At 59.7% G+C, this 19,301-nt stretch overlaps 1 protein-coding gene across 2 annotated transcripts in view; it reads left to right on the forward strand.

Annotated features, from left to right (window-relative positions):
- The first annotated feature begins 658 nt into the window (after positions 1–658).
- Positions 659–19,301, forward strand: part of KIF21B (kinesin family member 21B) — a 44,181-nt gene continuing 25,538 nt past the window's right edge. Inside the window, exons 1-3 of one of the 2 annotated variants that reach the window (XM_027816726.2) lie at positions 659–958; positions 16,283–16,505; positions 16,860–17,042. In XM_027816726.2, coding sequence (XP_027672527.2) covers positions 921–958; positions 16,283–16,505; positions 16,860–17,042 — 444 coding nt within the window. In that variant the 5' untranslated portion in view covers positions 659–920. The remainder of the gene's footprint in view (positions 959–16,282; positions 16,506–16,859; positions 17,043–19,301) is intronic. The other variant, XM_005447237.3, reaches the window with a different exon arrangement.

Genomic DNA, 19,301 nt, shown 5'->3' on the forward strand with positions numbered 1-19,301 from the left:
TGATGGTTTCCTGGTCCCTTTAGTGAGGTGCAGGACTGTGTGTGCCACTTTCCAAGGCAGGTGGGTGCTCACTGGGGACTCCAAACACAAAGGGTGACACTGTGGTGGGGACATACTGCAGTGATGGGGCAGTGCCTTTGCACCCTCTGCTGGGGTCTGGGGCTGCACAGGGTATGACTTGCCCCAAACTAGCATATGAGGAGTCTTTCTCGAGTTGGTTTCTAGCTGAACTGGGGGAGAGGTCTGGTTTGTGACATGTCTGGCAGAAGGGCAGGAGTAGAAAGATAGGGCCAGGAACACCAAGCACTATTGCTGCCCATCTCTGCCTGGAGCTTTGGTGGGGATGGGCCCGGCCTCAGAGAAAACGGCAGCTCAGGGTGAGCAGTCCACACCCGACCCAGGTATCCTTGCAAACGTGGCCCCCAGGCACAAAGGAAGAGAAACGCGCATACCCTTGCAGGAGAAAAGGCCGTATCCTGCTCATCCCCTCGATGCTGTGTGAGCACGACGTGCCCTGGAACTTACCCATCCCAGCAGATGCCAAGCCAGCTTCCCCAGGGTGCAGAGCGCCGTGCAACATGGCAAGAGAGAGAGCGTGTGTGTGTAAGTGTGTGCAGGAGTGTGTGTGGCGACGGGTGCGTGCGTGTGCGTGTCAGTGAGTGTGTGCGTGTGTCTGGGGGGCGGGGCGTGCATTCGTGTGGAGCGTGTCAGGGTGACCGGGGGAACCGGAGCCGTGCGTGTCTCTGTGCCTCTGCACGCCCGCGCCCTGGCCACGCGTGTCCGCGCGCCGGCACTGCGGCTGGGTGGGCGTGGCCGCCCCGCCCCGCCCGGCACCTGGGGCCGCCCCCGCCCCGCCCCGCCCCGCCCCGCCCGTGGATGCTCTCGGGCAGCGGCGGCCGCGGCGCCCGGGTGGCGGGGGCATGGCGGCCCCGGACAGTTGTGTTAAGGTGGCCGTGAGGTGAGTGCTCCTGCCGGGGGGGGGGCGGGCGTAGGGAGCTCGGTGCACCTGGGGGCCCGATGCCCACCGGCAGGTTGGGGGCTGCAGCTGCGTGTGCACGGCGCGGGGGGCGGGGAGGGGTTGCGGATGTCCCGCTCGGCGCTGCCCGTCCCCGGGGCAGGGAGTTCCTCCCGAGTCGCGTTTTTGCTCCCCTCCTCCCCAGCCCCGCTGCCGCTGCTATCCTCCCCACCCCCACCCTGCATCGTTTCGGGGCTGCCTTCTCCCTCACCCCACCGGCTCCCCCGCTGTGCAACCCTGAGGTGCCCACCGCCCCTCCCGTCCCCTGCGGCTGGGGGCGGGGGGGCGAAGCTTGGAACCCCCGGTCCCTTCACCTGGAGACCTCGCTGTCGCCCAGCCTTTGGCAGCTCGGCAGCTCCTGGCTGCGTCGGGGGTGGATTTGGCGCCCCAGCGGTATCGGGCAAGATGCCGGGGGGGGTGGGGTGCGGGGGGGATCCCTGCCTGCCCCTGCACCCCCCTCCCCCCAGCTAGGTGGTAGGGAACGATGCGGCATCTCAGTGTCCTTTGTGCTGACTCCGGGCTGGGAACAATGCGCCTTCCAGAGCGTGCACCTCAATAAAGGAGCTGCCGGCGGTATCTAATTCATGCGGGGCCTCGGGGCGGGAGGGGGTGGCGGGGTGCTGCGGGAGCTCGGGGGGCGCTGGGCTGCGCGGCAGCCGGCGGGCAGACCACCCATCGTCTGCTGAGCCCCACGGGGGTGGGTGAAACCGGGGAGCTCTTTGTTAGCGCCGTGCCAGGCTGGGTGTATTCTGTGCACAGCCGCTGAGGTCCCGCAGACCCGCGTCGGTTTGCTCCTCTCTGCCCCAAGAGGAGGACGGGGGCCCCGGAGGAGGTGGGGGTACGAGCCCCGCCGGAGCCAGCGGGAGGTGCAGGGACGGACCCTGTCGGCTGTCACGACCGGAGCTGTCGTCCCGCGTGGCAGCCAGCGCGCGCGCGGAAGGGACCGGGCCGGCGGCTCCCTCCGGGCGGTGGGACCCGGCCCCGGCCCCGGGCTCCCGTGCGCTGCCAGGGTGCCGCGAGGGGAGGATCGGGTCCCCGTGGGAACACGGCTCGGCAGGCCCAGCCCACGCGGTCACACCGACCTCCCCGTCTGGCTGTGCCTGCCTTGTCTCCCACCGTGGGTCTGCAAGGTGCCCGCCTGCGGTGGGCAGGGCACGCTGCAGCCCCCTGTCCGCACCCCTAAGGGCGCGAGGCAGGTTGGGGTGCTGATGGCAGTCTGCAGGGGGGCTGTGTTAGTCCTCGGAGGAGGATTGCAGAGGGCACTGCCTTGCCTGGTCCCTGCTTGCCTGGGCAGAGCCAGAGCACAAAAGATGCCGGGTGCAGCTGCAGTGATGGAGGGAGAGAGGATGGGTGTGGGGCGGTGCGCGCTGGTGTGTGTGTGTATGTCTGCATGCATGCGGGTGTGCGCACCAGGACACCTCCCAGCACTGCCTGCCGGTCCAGTCTTCCTGTCTTGGAAGCAGGCAGTGTTGATTTTCTGCCTTGCTCTGCTCAAGCAGCTGTGATTTTAAAGGATGAGGGAGCTGCAGGGGAGGTGACAGCATCCCCCTTGTGTCGGTGCTGCTGAGGTGCCGGCGTAGGGGCAGGGCTGGGCTGGGTTGTGCCCAAGGCAGGGGTGCCCATGCCAGGACACAGACCCTGGGACCGAGTGATTTCGGTGGTTGGAGGTGATTTCCTGCTGGCCGGACTCTTCCCATCCTCCATCCTGCATTTCTCTTAGGACAAAGCCTTTTAACAAAGGCCCAGCTCAAGGCTGAATTCCCTTTTGCCTGGGAGATGGAATGGGTGCTGCTGGGAGTGGCACCTGAGTCGTTTCTGCTGGTCTCTTCCCACCTCCCTTTGGCCCCTGCCAGCAATGGGGTCGAGGTGATCGCTACTGTGAAGTGACTTCAATATGCAGCATTGCAGTGGGGCTAGGGTGTTCACGGTGAGGATCCAGGGAAGGGAGGGGGAGGTCCAACTCTCTCCCACCCCCTCCTTGAGGGAGTGAGCCAGAGTCCGGCTTGGTGTAGCCAGTTGCTGCCGTGCAGGTGGGGCAATGTGAACTGTCAGGACGAAGGAGGAGGGCTGGGCACGAGGGGGCTGTGAAGACAAAGCAGGCAGGTCGCAGCACCGTGCTGGAAGGTGGCGCCTGAGGCTGGGCTGGGTGTGCAAGGGCTGAGCTGCTCATCCTGCAGACCACCTGACTTTTCTGCCAAAGCAGCCCCAGGGGGCTGGTGATGGTCACCTCCTGCCCTGCCCTGGGCTGAGCGAAGAGCGAGGTTTTCCTTTATGAGTGCTTGTGACACCTCGCAAGTGGAATGGCCAGGCTTCAAGAGTCTCCAAGAACCGCCCCCCCTCCAAGAAAACTTGCCTACAGATCCTACCTCCCTCAAGGTGCCAGTGCATGGAGGAGACTGCCTCTGGAGTGTGGCAGGACATGGAACAAAGCTCCCCTTTTGTTCTTTTATAACGTGAATATGCCAGCTGTGCCACTTCTTCAGGGTCTCTGTTGTCTGTGCTCCAGGTGGGAGTGAGGTGGGACCTGGGAAAGGGCCATAAACACTGGGAAGTGATGGGGCTTTGGAGGAAGGTGCCATGTGCTGCTGGAGTTAAATGTCCGGGTCATGGGGATGACCCAGCCAATGTCAATGTGCTACAGCTACTGGGGCCTGTCTCTGGAGCCTCGCAGAGCCCTCAGGGTGGGAGGAGTGGGGACAGAGGATCAGGGATGGTGGGGGTGTGCTGTTGTTGGGTGGATCCCAGTTCTTGCTGGTCCTCTCTTGGCCTGGTAGGAAGAGGCAGGAGAGATGCTGAGGCATTTCACTGTTGGCTTCATGGGTTCCCATCTTCCCCTTGGGAGACCCCTGGCTGCCCCGTTGGCACTGTGTAACCAAGGGACCCAGGTGCTGAGCCACTGACTGGGGCATGGGGGTGTTATATAGGCTTCCTGCGGGCCACGCATAAAATGGCTGGTACCTGCCCTTCTGTCAGCAGAAGGAAATGCAGGCCCGGCAGCTGCTCCTGGTCCAGAGGCTGATTTGTACCTGCACCTTGTACCTGCAACTCAGATGTGCACCCTCTGCAAGGGCAGGGCTGGATCCTGCCCTGACTCCCACCCTCCCTGCAGGAACCTCACTTGCCCGTCAGTGTTAAGCCTGGCGTGGCACTTTGAGGGCATGTTTGAGCTTGCTGGCTCCAGCAGCCGCCACAGGGGAGGAAGCGATGGGGCTGAGCTGCCAGCAGCGGTTGAGCATCTGCGCACCCTGTGCCGGTGTAACGGTCTCAGCTGAGAAGCTGTGCCTGCCCCGATGGTGCTGAGGGGTGGCCTGGGAACCCTCACTCCTCGCTGTTGGGAGTCATTCCTCAGAGACTAGGGAAGGCAACAGCTGCCGTTTTATTCTGTAGGTGACCTTGAAATGGGTGGCTGCAACACAGCCAGCTCAGCAGCTCCCTGCTTATGCTCTTGATCTGGGAGCAGTCATCAATTTGAGACTCGTGTCTCCCCTTGAGCCTCAGCAGCACCCAAACTTGCAGTCAGGTGCTGTCAGCTCTTGCAGCTGCAGTGAGCTGAGGGGAGTGGGACTCGCTACATTGGTTGCAGGAGGTGGAGCCCAGCCCCACTGCATGCAGGTGGTTTTGCTGCGTCAGGAAGGGCTGACGGCACATATTGACAAAGAGGCCATTAAACTCCTTGGCCAGGGAAGGTCTGAGAAGCTAGACTGGCTGCAGAAATGCTCCCTGAGGGCACTTTCAAACCGCTCAGCTCATTGGAGAGAAAGTGGCACCCCCTGTGCCAGCGCTGCCCAAGGCACCCGAGCCCGTCTAGCTGACTGCAGAGACTCAGGAAACGAAGCTTGTGAAATTGGGGAAGGAAGTTGAGTTGGATTTCAAGTTGATTTAAACCATGCAACCTCCAGTGCTCAGCTGCTCTCGTAACAGTCCTGCCGTGATGCTCCACGCTACATGCAGGCAGCCCAGTGCTAGCTGTCTCCTGCCCCAGGGAGCTGCTCCCACCTCCTCCTCAGGAAGAAGGGTGGGATGCGCCACTCAGGATGGGATAGACCCATCACCATGTGCCCTGGAGGGCCTCAGTTCAGTGAAGCATGCTGGCAAAGGTCATGTGCCAGGATTGGGTGGGCTCCTGGCCCTGCCAGGGTCCTGGCATCTTTGCTGCCATGTGGCTGGGGCTCTTCTGCCTGCTGGGATGGTTTCTGCAAACCTGAAGCCTCTGAGAGCAGGTGGTGTCAGTCCCTGAGGAGGCAGAGTTGTTGTAGCCCTTCCACACCAGCGCTTCCAGGGGCAGTTTTGGGTCCTGATGGAGAAGTGATGTGAGCCCAACTTGTAACACACTGATGCGCGTGCTGTCCAATGGCTCCAGCGTGGAGAGGGGTGGTACAGCCTGGTACCTGCTGCCCACCATCACGATGGTGCTGCTGCCGGTCTGAGTCCCTTTGGCATCATCTCAGGGGGAGACTGTGGAGTGGCTTATGGGACAGTGTCTCCTGCCAAGCCTGCCTGGTGTTGGGCTGGTTTTGCTCAAATGTTGCAGGACTGTGCAGAGGAGAGGTGAGGCAAACTCGCCTTGCTTCATGGGATGCGGTGATGGCAGGGACAGCCCATCCTGGTGGGGTGGCACACAGTCTGGCCCTCGGGTGGCCTGTCCACCAATTGCGGATCCCAGGAAAGAAGTATCTCAGGAGGCTAGTATAGCCTGGGTGTCTGGGCAGGCAGGGCACTGGTGTGGGCACCCCCCAGTCACTTTCCCCATCCTTTGCCTCTGCAGAGGGCAGCTCAACCCCGGTAGCAGGGTCCTCCCATGGGCTGTTTTGCTGCTGTGCTGAACCCAGTCAGGCAAGCTGCTGCTCTTTGGTTTCACTTCAGGGCTTCCCAGCCCCACTGTGGCAAAGGGGGATGTGTGTTCTTGGCTCCCAGCAAGCAGAGTTAAATTGGCCTCCCCAGTCTGGAGAGAGATGTTGAGGGCTGTGGTGGGTGGGGGGCCCCACGGGATCTCAGAGGGAAGTGCTGAGCCCAGGTGTGTGGGCGCGAGGGGTTTTTCTGTGCCTGGCTTCAATCAGGCGTGCCTCGCTGGCTTTTACAGCGGAAATGTTAGAAAGGGGATGGAGATGGTGCTGGTGCAAGGGGAGAGTGTGGCCGCACTCTGCGGTCCCACACAGACGTGCCTGCAGCATCGCTCAGAGCAAAGCAGCTTTAAGAGGCTTTTGGTGCCTGCACCCATCACCATCAGCAAGGGATTTAAATATGTAATGCCACAAAGTCTCAGGAACTTGGGAGGCTGAGGCTGTCTCTAAGCCAGAGGACAGAGCCAGCTGCAGCTTTCCTGCACCAGCAGTGAAATTGGGGGCAGGAGAAAACTGCAGGAGACGAAACCTTAAACAAAGCTGTTGGAAACATGGCTCCTGGCCCCCTGAGAGGGAAGGCAATACCCCCACTGAGCCTGGTGCTGAGGAGCCAGCCCTGGCCAGGTGGCTGTCATGCTGTTCCTGCTGGGAGCAGGCGCTGGCACCGGTGGTCCCATGGGGCTGTTTCCAGCCGGAGGCTGTCAAAACAGTCCCTGTTGTTGGTTAAACAGCCAGCAGGTTTGGGATGTAGGGGATTGTAAGGGCAACTGTGCTGGGTTCTGCTCCAGGAGATGAGTGTGCCATGGGGTGACTGACTCCCTGCCCTGGTCAGATGCTGATGGGTTTCTGCTTTGGCTTGGTGGGAGGAAGGTGACTGGCCTCCCACCATCCCTTCCCCTCTTGGCAGACTGGAAGCTGATCCAGTGCTGCCCTGCCCTGGCATGTCCCCTCTGGCTCCGCACTGCTGTGAGGCCAGGGCAGCTGGCAGCCTCATCCAGCTTGGCATCTGTCCCTCTGCCCTGCTCCATGTGGACACAACATGGTCATCATCCCCATTGCCAAGTGCAAGTGTTTGGGGCTGAGCCTGAGGCCCCAGGGGTCCCAGCAATATCCCTTCCCCTTCTCTGCAGCTCTCTGGGGCCAGGACATGGGCAGGGGAGGTGCTTCTTGTCACAGCTTGCTGTAGCTGAGCCTGGCCCCAAGCTCCCCTGTCCCATGGTCCCTCCACCCCGTGTAACCTCACAGGGCTGTGAACGCCTCCCTGCCCGTATGCCCATGCCCAGCTGTTGGTTTTGGTGGGTGCCTCCGTGGTGCCCAGGGCGGGTGGCTCAGCAGCCCCCCTCCAAGCTCTGGGTCTGTTCTCCCAGTGTTCCCAGCCTCATGTCTGGGCCAGTGCCAAGGACAAAGCTCTGGTGTCTGGCACTGGGGCAGCCCAAGGGGCCTTCCTGCACTGGTCTGGCCCTCCTCTGGGCTGAAAGATTTCATAAAGGTCCTTCTGCCCCCCTGCCCCTGGGCTTTGCTGCAGCCAGGGCCCTGCAGGCTCTCAGCCTCAGACATCTTCCCTGACTGTTCCTTCCTCCTCTGCCACAGGCTGGGAGACATCTAGGTGGTGGAACCCAAGTACTCCAGAGAGGTGGAGGTGACGGGGGCAGGAGGCTCTGCGCAGCAGAGTGGGATGTGTCGGGTCCGTTTGGCATGCTTTTCCCCAGAAGTCGCAGGTGTCCTTTGAGCTTCATGCGAGCTTCTGCGCTGCTGGGTATAATAACCTAAATAACCAGTTGGCAGCAGCCTATGGGTGTGCTGGGGGCATGCTGCTTGGGCAGCAGAAGAGGGATGTCTCCATCCTTGCACTGGTCTGGAAGGAGATGAGCAATGCTGGCAGAGCAAAGGCATCACGTTGGGGGAGAAAGGCTGGAGCAGGGCTCCTGGTCCTTGCTTTCCTCTGCCCTCTGAGCACTGAACAGGGGCACTTCCTTGGCCCAGTGTTGCAGGGCTGGGAGGCACAACCTGGCTCCTGTCTATGTTAGGAGAGCGGATCTCTCTGGCCATGTTGCTGTGGGTCTCTGATCATCTATTATTTCATGCTGCACTTGCCCAAGGAGGATGTTAGGGCAAAATGTGCCGGTTCCCTTCCCAGCTGTGGGACCAGGTTTGCTCCTGTGTGTTTCATAGCATCCCCCATCCTGCTGGCAAAGGGTTTTGGATTTCTTCTGGGGGTTTTTTTGGAGGGGTGGAGAGGCATCTCTTTTGTGCCACCCACTCTCCTGTCTTGCAGGCAAGTTGCTCCAGAGATGCTCTGTGGGCTTTGGGGTTCCAGTATCTTCTGCCAGAATTGGATTGTTTTCCCAGTGGCAGTCAGAGCATGCGGGGGAGTTTCAGGTGTACCTGCTTTCAGGGGGCCAGGAATACCTTATCTCCAGTATGGGTGCACCAGTACTGGGGTGGGACTGGGATGTGGGGACCTCACAGGGTCACCTGAGGAAGAGAGATACCCAGTGGGTGTGATTCACTGGCTTGGAAGAATATGGGAGCCTCAGTACTGGGATGCAGAAGCAGGGTGGGGAGTGTGTTCCTCTGTCTCTGTTGGACCTGTGGCATCTCTGTGCCCTCCCAGGGTCAAGCCAGTGGCTCGTCAGGCCTAGAGTCTCCTGGTAAATGATGGCTTCCTATCGTTCTCCAGTAATTGCTGACACTGCTGCTGAGCCGGTGGTTTTGTGGCTGTTACTGTGCCGTCAGAGGGGAGCAGGGGCCCAGCCAGGGTGTGCATCAAGTCACGTGTGCTGCCATGCGTGTGTTTCCTTGTGCTGGCCATCCCACCTGGGGTGCTGGGGCCCTGCATCCCTTTGTGGGTGACTCTCCTGGGTCTGTCATTTGCAAACATCTTCGTGGTGTTTCCCAGCCTCTTCTCTTGGGCGGGTCCACCATGGAGCTGATGGCATTGCCAGTTGCTTACAGAGGTGGAGGAGTCCAGGGAGATCCCAGGCTTGGTTCACTTCTGCTTGCCTCTAGGCTGGGAAAAGCACGATCCTGTGCTTCCCCCAGGCCCCGCTGGTCTCTGTCCACTGCCTTGGGCTGGGTGTCCCCAGGTGCTGGGTCCCCATGCAGGCAGCATGTCTCTTGCCCCCAACCTGTGGTGGGTCTCGGTGCAGAGCAGATGGTGCAGCTCAGCGCCGGTGTGCTCCTGCCATTGCTAATAAGCAGCACATGGCGGCTGCCAAGGCCTGATTTAAAGGTTTCTTTAAGCCTGGGAAAGCCTGGAGCAGGAGGATTAGAGGGGGCCTGGGGGGTTCTGGGGTCTAAGGCAGTGGGGTTTGCCCTGCAGGGGAGCTGGCTGGGCAACCAGGAACTGAGCACAGCCAGCACATCCGTGCAGAGGATCTGTACTAGGGTCTCTTCCTCAGGGGATGGATGTGGGGTAGAGGCATGTCTCCGCTGAGCCGTGTGCAGCACGCCTCCGTGCACACCCCAGCTCTGTGAGGACCTGCTTGTCCCCAGGCTTGATGGTGGCAGGGATGGGAACCCAGCAGCCAGGGAGCTCTGTCTTGCCCCTGGTGCTGGTCCAGCTGTGATGACAGTAGCACCCTCTGCTTTGGCAGTGTTTGGCGGGCAGAGATCCAGTGGCATGGGTGACTCCACAGGTGGGCTGAGCCTGGTGCTTTCCCATGTTGTGCTCACTCCTACTGGGAGATGGCTTGCTGTATCTCTTAATTGGAGCATTTGCTGACCAGACCTGGCAGTCCCCAGGGAGCCTGATTCAATTTTCTCTGATTGTTGAGCCGCTTCCCTGCTGTGGTAATTAAATGCTTAACTTTGTCTTGATTTGGGTCCAAAGCAACCTGTGTGCAAACAGCCAGCCCTTGGCAGCCAGCCCTCTCCTGGGACCCCCTGCTCAGGGGTAAATGGGGCCAGGGGCATCCCTTCCCAGGCAAGGGATCAGATTCCCCCACAGGATCAAGCCATGCTAAGCTGAGGCCTGGGGAACCACTGTCTGCTGGTGAGGGTGGGCAGCTCCATGTGTGCTGTGCTGGTCTTGGAGATACAGGAAAACCTGGAGCACTTTGCTCTGATCTTACCTTAGTGATGCTGACAGCACCATGCTTCCTGGAGAGCTGCTTGGCCAGGCCGAGTGCCCTGTACACTACCACGCTACACCCCATGTGCCACACGCTGTCTTGCCTGTTGGGTTTCCAATGCCCCGTGTGTTCTTGACCCATAGGATGTCCTAGGTAGGGGCGCACAGGATGATGCTAGAGCTGCTCTTTTCCTGGTTGTCCTGTGCTGCTGGGTGGGATTGCAGGGAAGCAGCAAAACATGGAGAGCAGGTTTGAGGAAGAGGAGAGCAAAGCGTGGGGGCAGTAGAGGGGGTAGTGAGGCTGGCAGATGGGCTATGTGTGAGTCTGGGCTGTCTGGCAGATGCTCCTTCAGCTCCCGTGCTGGGGAGGCTGGAAGGAGTGCGAGCAAGGCAAATGCAGGCAGTGCAGGGAGTAGGGATGAGGCAGTGAGGAGGGTGAGGATGGGAGCAGAGTGAATGCAGGGGATGCAGGATGGGAGTGGGGGCAGGAGTGGGGCAGACATGGGCAGTGTGGGGACGGGAGTGGGCTGAATGCAAAGTCATGTGGGGAGGGGAAATGGGGCAGGTGTGGGTGATGTAGGGAACAGGGTGAACACAGGTGATGCAGGGATGGGAGTAGGATGAATAGGGGCAACGTGGGAAGTGGAGCCTACTGCTGCCGGGGCTTGCCCAGATCACCTGTCTTGGCAGGCACATCCACAGCAGTCAGGCTGTATGGCTGATCAGGGTCTGCCTGGATCCAACCTCTGCCAGCCCACATCAGCAGAGGTGCTTGCCGCTGGGCAGGGAGCAGTGCCCCAGCCCTTCATCTGGTGGCGGAGCTGCCAGTATTGCAGCAGGCAACCTTGCCCCTCTGGAGATGGGGTAGATGAGGGCTAGTGGCTCCGAGCCTCCAGGGCCTGGCACAGGGAGGGAAAATGCCATGGAGCTTTTCCACCTGCCGCTCCCCAGCTCTCTGGCTCAGCTCCCTGGGAAACCAGCCCTGCCTGGCTGGGCAGCTTCCTCGGCTCTGGCCTTGGGAAGGGAGAGGAACGTCTCCTTGCCAGGGGGTCTGCAGGCAGCCACCCTCCCTCCCAGAGCAGTCTCAGAGGGATGGGAGCTCCCTGCTGCAACAGAGACAGGCTCTGCCTTTCCAGAGTTGCAAGATTATAAAAGGCAGTGAAAGGCAGCTGCAGCTGGGGGGTCACCCGCACCCCCAGTCTGGAGCAGCTGCCCTGCAGCTCCCTGCCAGCACTGAGAAATGCTGGTGAGTGGGTGTGTGCTTGGCCTCCCTGGGGAGCTGGGACAGCTCCTGTTTGAGGTGGGTGACATTGGGTGACAGGTCTTGGGGAGGCTGGATCTTCTCTGTCCTCATGCCCATCCTCTCCTGATGGGTGGGATGGTCACCCTGCCCCAGGGGTGCCTGTGTCTCAGTAGGGTGGTATGGCCTGGAGGGAGTTTAGTGTGCAGGCAGTTTGGTGTGCGTGGGTGTCATGGCTCTCGCCATGGACAGGAGGGCTATGGGAGTGTGCTGTCACAACTTCGGCAAAGTGTTGGGGGCCAAGGGATGCTCTGGAGCCCCTTGGTGTTGCCATGGTGGTGGGCTGGGAGTGGGGGAACTGAGGCCGTTGGATGAGGAGGCAGGGAGACATGAGGACATGAACCCAGCAGTCCATGACAGCTGAATGGTGCCTTCCTGTGCACGGAAAAGCTCCCTTCAGTGCACAGGGAGGGCTGGGTGGTGTCTGCTGGTGGATGTGGCCGTGACATGGGCATACTGGCTGTGCCTGGTGTGGTGAACCCCCTCCCCTCCACTGGTTGCAGGGCTTGAGATGCTGGGATGGACAGGTCTCTTCCCAGGGGCGCTGCTCCTGCTGGGGTGAAGGAACCCCTGAGCTGCCCCTACAAGGGCTGCCAGCAGTGGTGCCCACCCAGCACTTGGCTCCCACCCCCTGACGCGGCCAAACACTGGCATAGGGCAGCAGCACTGAACAACTCAGCCTTTGTGCTTGCGCGAAGCACGCCCGCCTGTGAGCAGAAGCTCCCTGCCCCTCCGAGTGCAGGACCCACTCCCCCCTTCCTCCCAGAAGCTTGGTCGCCCTGGCAGCCCAGCCGTGGAGACGGTGCTTTCACAGCCTGCCAGCCCAGCAGGGAAGGGGAGCGATGGAGAGGCTCCCAGCCAAGGTTCCCTTTGTGCCTCTGTGCGGCTGTGGACTCTCCTGGCACACACGCTACTCATGCTGCCGGGTTTGGATGCTGATGCTGGAGCAGTCAGGCTCCTGCCATGCTGGCTGTCATTGCCTCAGCGGGAGCTGCCGGTTTGGGAAGGTGCAGTCTCCACCCATGCCTGCGCCTCTGTCTCTGTGCATCCGTCTGCCTCCCAGCCCTGTGTGTTGAGTGCCCAGGGCTGGGAAGCTGCCAGGTTTGCTTGGCAGGAGCACTCAGCTAGGACCTATTCTGTCCTGTCCTGGGTGCTCGGTCCTTGTCACCATTCCTTCACAGTGAACTGGGACACATACACACACACACAGAGGCGGTGGCTGGGCCCGTCGTGCCACTGTGGTCCTGCTGGCTCTCTCCTCCCTGGGTGTGTTTCCTGTGCCGAGGCTGGTTTATCAGCATGGGCAGGAGGGAGATGTGGCTGGCACTGATAGTCTTGCTGGCCCCAAGACAGCCTGTGTCGTCCCTATGCCATCTTCCAGCAGCAGCAGTCACCTGCGCCAGTGTGGGGATGACCGGGCACAAGATGCCTCATGGAGCTGCGGCTCTGGTCTGCTCCTGCCTGAGCTGGGGGGTGGCGAGGCAGCATCCCACTGGTTAAGTGCTGGTTTATTTTGGTTGCTACCTAGCAGATGAACCCCTCAGTGCCACATAACCATAGAAGCCTGTGCCATCGGCTCCTGGGGATCAGCCCAGCTCTCTGTAAGTGTCCCAGCCCTTCAAGGACAGCACACCCTGGTGTGTTTGGCTCTGCAGTGGGTCCTGGTGCTGGGCACAAGCTGTCCTTCTGTCTGGTGGCCCATGACCAGGCACAGAGCAGGTTGGCTAGCTGTGTCCAGATGCAGGTAAGGGAGCAGCTCCATTATCCTGCAGTTTGGGCCCCGACAGCATCACACCCAGTTCTTGTGGACCCATGGACAGACAGGACACGTCCAGCATCTTTTTTGGTAGAAGTAGGGACAAGGAGTGCCAGAACACACTCAGACGGTGAATTATGACCACCAAAGTTTTTGATCTCTGTTGCAGAGCAGGGAAACTGAGACAGAGCACAAGTGCTGCCAGGTCGCCCAGTGTCACCTGGTGGGGTTAAGGACAGAGCCAAGGAGAGAGCCAATACTGGTTCTGCAGATGCTTATGTCATGTTTGGCTGGAAAGCTGCCCATTGGAAAAGGCCCTGGGGGTATTGGTCGATTGCTGGCTGAATATGAGCCAGCCGTATGCCCAGGTGGCCACAGCAGCCAACAGCATCCTGGCTTGTGGCACAACAGTGTGGCCAGCAGGACCAGGGCAGTGACCGTCCCCCTGCACTCGGCACCGGCGCAGCCGCACCCCCAACCCCGGGTTCAGTTTCGGCCCCTCACTCAGGAGGGACAGTGAGGGGCTGGAGCGTGTCCAGAGCCGGGCAGCGGGGCTGGGGCAGGGGCTGGGGCACAAGCGCTCTGAGGAGCGGCTGGGGGAACTGGGGGGGGTTCAGCCTGGAGAGGAGGCGGCTCGGGGGGGCCCTCATGGCTCCCTACAGCTGCCGGACGGGAGGCTGTAGCGAGGTGGGTATCCATCTCTTCTCCCAAGGAACAAGTGATAGGACGAGAGGAAACGGCCTCAAGTTGCACCAGGGGAGGTTTAGGTTGGACATGAGGAAAAACATCTTCACCGAAAGGGTGGTCAGGCACTGGAGCAGGCTGCCCCGGCCAGGGGTGGAATCACCACCCCTGGAGGTGTTTAAAAGACATGTAGATGTGGTGCTTAGGGACGTGGTTTAGTGGTGGGCTTAGCAGTGTTAGGTTAACAGTTGGACTTGATGTTAAAGGTCTTTTCCAACCTAAAGATTCTATGTTTGGATTGTGGTGCCTGGGAATGACTTGAATTATATGTGAATGCCTACCTGTCCTGACCAGGGTCTCAGTTGCCCAGTTGCCTGGCATCATGATGTTCCTCCTGGGAAGGCAGGTATGGGAACCCCTAGTGTGGGAGAGCTGGGTCAGTTGGAAGCTGGGGAGCAGGAGGAGCAGCTGCACTGGCCTAGAGAAACTCTTTGTGATGTCTGTTGGTGGCCATGTGCATCTATGGTGCTGGGTGGCATCTCTGTGCCGTCCCACCTGGGACTGTGGCTACTGGCACTCGTCCCTGCCCTGCTGCTCTGCTTGTCCTGCTCTTGTAGTGGGAGCCTGTAGTATTTGCCCACCAGCTGGCAGCAGCTCCCAGGGACCTCCCCGGCTGATGCCTGGCTGATTGCCTGGAGACCAAGATCCTCCCAGGGGGTTTCTGTGTCTCCAGTCACCCTAGGGAGACAGGACAGCGTGAGTGAGCACGCTGAGGACTGGCACCGGGGTCCCCTCCAGCCCCCATCTGTGAGAGCTCTTGAGTGGTCAGAGCTGGCTGGGCAGCGAGATTTGGGGAGCTGGAGTTGGGGGAGACATCCGTGTTGGTGTGTGGACAGCTGGAACAGGCCGGCATGGCCTGGCTCAAGGTGGGTCCCCAAATGCCCTATGGAAGATTAACGTGTGCACACTCCTCCAACAAATGTGCTGCTGCTTCTCTCTTCCAAACCCACGTGCACATATTTAATCACTGGGGGGGTGGGGGGGGGTGGGGGAAGAGGGGTAGGAAGGAAAAAGCTAAAACCCCTGTTCTCATTTTTCTTATTCGGAAAAAAAATATTCTGAAAATACTGTTGTTCCAGTTTGTTTCTCTGCCCATTCCCCGGGGGCACTATCACAGCATGTCTGGGGTGGGGAGCAGGAGGAAGCGCATCATGTTGGTTAAAGAGTAATTAAAGCGGGGTTTAATTTTCCTGGAGGAGGGTGGGACCCTGGGAAGGCAACAGGAGTGAGTCTAGGGCTGAGCACATCAGAAGCTGCTTTCTGTTGTGGCTGCTGCGCTAAATATACCCATGGACGCACATAGCTGTTCCCACGTGTCTGCTGCACGGGCTCCCAGCAGGGTGAGCGGGGTGCTTAAGCTGCCTCCTGCCCCACTTTGGACACCCTGGCCCCCCAAGCACAGCGAGTTTTGCCCCTCTTGGTCTTTGCTTGCCGCTGGCCAGGCTGGCAAGGAGCGGTGGCTCACGCAGAGCCCCAATCCGCAAAGCGTCTGCTGCGGTTGCTGCACTGCCTTGCCAGCAATGCGTCTTTGGAGGAATTAATAGCTGTGTTTATGAAGCATCCAGGGAGGGGAGATGTGCAGTCATTAGCTCTAATGAGAGCTGTTTGCCATGACGTTTGGCTCTGCACTCCCTATTTCTCCATGACTCCCTCAGGGCCAGCCAGCTTCCCCTAGCTGGCCCATCCACCAAAAGCCGGAGCTGCTGCAGCCCTAACAGGCACTAGTGCCTGTGCTTAAGCAGAGCTACACTGTTGTGGGTCCGATCAACCTGTACCCTGTTTTCTCGGGGAGGGGTTGAGTGTGGTGGGTGGGGTGTGGTGGGTCAGTCATATGCAAAGCACCAGAGCCAGGAGCCCAGAACAGCTTCGGCTGTTCCCTTCCCATCTGCGGAGTCCACAGCTGGGGACAGCCATCGGGTTGGGTGGTGGTTTGATTTAGATGGTGGTTTTGGTGCTGAGACTGTCTCGTTGTATTTTTGCATTTTGTATTTTAAGCCTTTGTAACTGCAGCTTGATCTTGCTGCCTCTCAAGCGAACACAACTGGCTGCAGTGCATTCCAGCTGCCTGCCCATACCCTGGCCACCCATGTCAGGGCTGCTTCAGTGCATTGATCATGTCTCGCTGCCCAGAGCTTGCTGCCTGGCTGGGGGCATTGTGGGGAATGAGCCAGCACAGGCATGGAGGTTGGTGGGCCCCATATGGACTGTGCTGGACAGTACTCAGCTGTTGGTGCAAAGGCAGATTTAAGTGCATGCTGCATGTCGTTACCAGATCTGTCTGTGCTGTGGCACCCAGCCCTGTCTGTCACTTTGGCTGCAGAGTTGGCTGGTGGCATTGCTGGGATGCACCATCTTTTCTCAGACATGAACGGATCAAGATTGTCACTGAGTGCAGGAGTTGAAGCATCCCCTGCGCTGTTTGCTCTACACTGAAGGCAGAGGTGCTGCCAGTCCCCTGCCTGGAGCAGCCATGGTTCCAGCATGGGCCAGGCTCGTGTCCCCCAGGACCAGGATGAGCCCCAAGGCTGCCCTCAGCCTGCTTCTCTTCATGCAGGATCCGTCCTCAACTGGCCAAAGAGAAAATAGAAGGATGTCACATCTGTACCTCAGTGACACCCGGCGAGCCCCAAGTGCTGCTGGGGAAGGACAAGGCGTTCACCTATGACTTTGTCTTTGACCTGGACACATGGCAGGAGCAGATCTACACGACGTGTGTGGGCAAGCTCATCGAAGGCTGCTTCGAGGGCTACAATGCCACTGTGCTGGCGTACGGCCAGGTACATGCTCTGGCATGGGCATTGGGTGCTCTTGCAGCCCTGGGTGCTGGGGGTGCTGAGGTGGCACCTGCAGAGGTTAGGGAAGGCAGTGGAGTATATAAGCTCCGTAGTGTAGAGGGGACAGAGAGTTGTCCCTGGGCTGGATGAGAGCTGGGACAGGGGGCGGCCTTGGGTGGGAGGAGAGGTGGGCATGGTTGGGGTCGGAGCATGGGAGCTGGTGTGGTGGTGGGGATCAGAGGGGATCAGCAGAGGCATTTGGGGACCTGGGGTGATGGTGGGGAGCTGTGGGGCACATCAGGCAGAGCTGAACCTGGGAGGGCCCAGCCAGCTCCCCCTGTCCCTGACTCTTTGCAGACTGGCGCGGGGAAGACTTACACCATGGGCACTGGCTTCGACATGAACATCTCTGAGGAAGAGCAGGGCATCATCCCACGGGCCATCGGCCACCTCTTCAGTGGCATTGAGGAGCGCAAGCGGGCGGCGCAGAGTCAGGGCGTGGCAGCACCTGAGTTCAAAGTCAGCGCCCAGTTCCTGGAGGTGGGTGACAGCAGGTCTGGGTGACACTGTGGCCCTGTCCTGTCCTTTGCTTAGCTCCCACTTCCTGGGCAAATTGATTCCTCCATGTCCTGGCTGCTTGCTGGCTGACCTGGACCCCAGAGCTGCTGTGTGGCTGGGGATGTGTGCCAGGGCAGAGGAGACTCAAAGCATCTGAATGTTGTTGAGCTCATGATGGCCACAAACTGGGGTGGCACATTTTTGGATCCAGGGAGCCCCTGCCATGGGGAAGGGGCTTATGCCTTGGTCCCCTGGAGATTCAGGGGGATCTGGGCTTGCTTACTCCTGTTTCAGGTTGGGGATAGTGGCATACCTACTTCCCTGGGTCTGGACCAGCATTCCCAGTGAAACAAGGAAAGGAAAAAGCAGGGATCTGAGGAAGGGCTGTGCTATTTCCCATGTCCTTTGCTGTATCTTTGACCATGGGAATGCTTCATTGCATCCTCTCCCGCCTCTGCTTTGGCCTCTCCGGTTCAAAAGTCTCTTCTATTAACTGCTTCTTTCCCTGGAGAAGTTTGTCCCAGAAAGCTATGGACCTTGTGAGTCTGCAGCAGCTTCCCTGGGGGTTGGTCCTGGGGTGAAAGCGCAAAGTTCAAGATGGGAACTGGTTTAAGACCCTGGTGAGAAAACATAGGGTGGTGTTGAGCAAAGCTGAGCCCCTAAACAAACTTCATATGGTTGGTATCTCAATCTGGCAGAGGAGACAGGCAGAGAGGCCCCTGTGCTGTGATCTTGCCTCCATGTGGCTTTGGTGGCCATCACATCTGGGTTCCTCTAGATGTTGAAGGCCTAGAGAAGGGAAGCAGTGCCCAAAGTCACCTCCTAGCCTGGAGGGCTGACCTCCTTGCCAGAGAAATCCTTCTCAATCAGCTTTCCATCTGCAGAGCCCTTGTTATCTCCCATGGTGCTGTTGTGACTGGCCACATCCTTCCCTCCCCACCACTCGGACCTGTCTGAGCTCCTGGCTGCCTTCCCACACATCCTTGTCCTCGTGGGGGTCCGGTCTGGGATGGAAATGGGGACAATTTCCTGCCTGTTCTGAAGTCTTTCTGGGGGCTGAACTTTGTCCGGCTTTCTCCCTGCTGGAGAGTCCCCCCTAAGCCTGTTGGGGCCAGGGCATAGTCCTACTTTCCCTGGTCTATAGGATTGGATACTGGCCTTCAGCCCAGTGTGACTCCCCCTCACCCTATGTGACACACTTTCCCTTTCCTCTCAGGTCCCCTGTTATCTGCCCTCTAGGAGATCCTCTGCTGCCCAACTATAGTTTCTGTTACCTCAGTTTCTTCCACTCAGTTTGGGATGACCCAAAATGACCCCAAGGAGCTGGGTGACCTGTTACCTGGGGTTGGGACAGAAGGATGAACACTGGAGAGGAGATGCCTGTGCTGCCATCTAGACCATCCTAGGAAGCATCTCTGCAGACCAAGAGGTCCAGCACAACCTCAGGGACAAGTGGGTGTGATGGAGCAGTGGCCCTGCATGGGGTCACACCAGCTGCTGTAGGGGTTTCCTGTAGCATTTCTGTCTCTTCACCACCTCTGACCCCTGGTGGTTTTGGCTTTCAGAATAGCTTCAGAGAAGTTTGTCCGGTGGCTGCAGTGGAGAATGGGAACAAGGCTTCCTCTGCTGTGTTTCAGAGCTGCTCACAGTCGCACTCCCCAGGCCAGCTGTGCCCACTGGGACGCTGGCAACCCCAGGGTGTCAGGGGCATCTGCCAGCTGTGGGGGCTTGAAGGCTTTCCAAGGGCCCTGTTACATGAGAGAGTAAAAATCCATTGCCTGATGGCCCGGTGATCAGGGGGTGATCAGGGCCATCAGAGCCTGTCAAGGGCTTTGCCCACTAGTCCACCCTGCAGGCATGGCCGTCAAACCAGGAGCTCTTGTGCTGCTGTGCCAAGACCTGTCCTACAGCCACCCTCATCCAGGCAAGGGGGGGGAAGGCGGGGGGGGGGGGGGGGGGGGGGGGCGGGCAGCGAGGCCGGTTGTGGCAGCAAGGGCTCTCCTGTGCCAGCATGGGCACGTGGCTGCCTCAGACCCTTGTTACCAGGATTTGGCACTGCTGATCCCAGTCCTGTGACTCTCCTCCAGGGAGCAGACTGTCAGAATGGGGTTTAAACCTGTGGGGAGCCCATTTGCACCTGGGGCAGCCAGGGACGGATTAGCCCGATCCACTCTGCTGGCCAGGAGCCTATGGTCCTTGGGTGACCCTGCTCTCTGCACTGGGATGCGGGTGTAAAAGGGT

This window comes from Falco cherrug, chromosome 16 (genome assembly GCF_023634085.1).
Source record: "Falco cherrug isolate bFalChe1 chromosome 16, bFalChe1.pri, whole genome shotgun sequence".
Lineage (NCBI taxonomy): Eukaryota > Metazoa > Chordata > Aves > Falconiformes > Falconidae > Falco > Falco cherrug.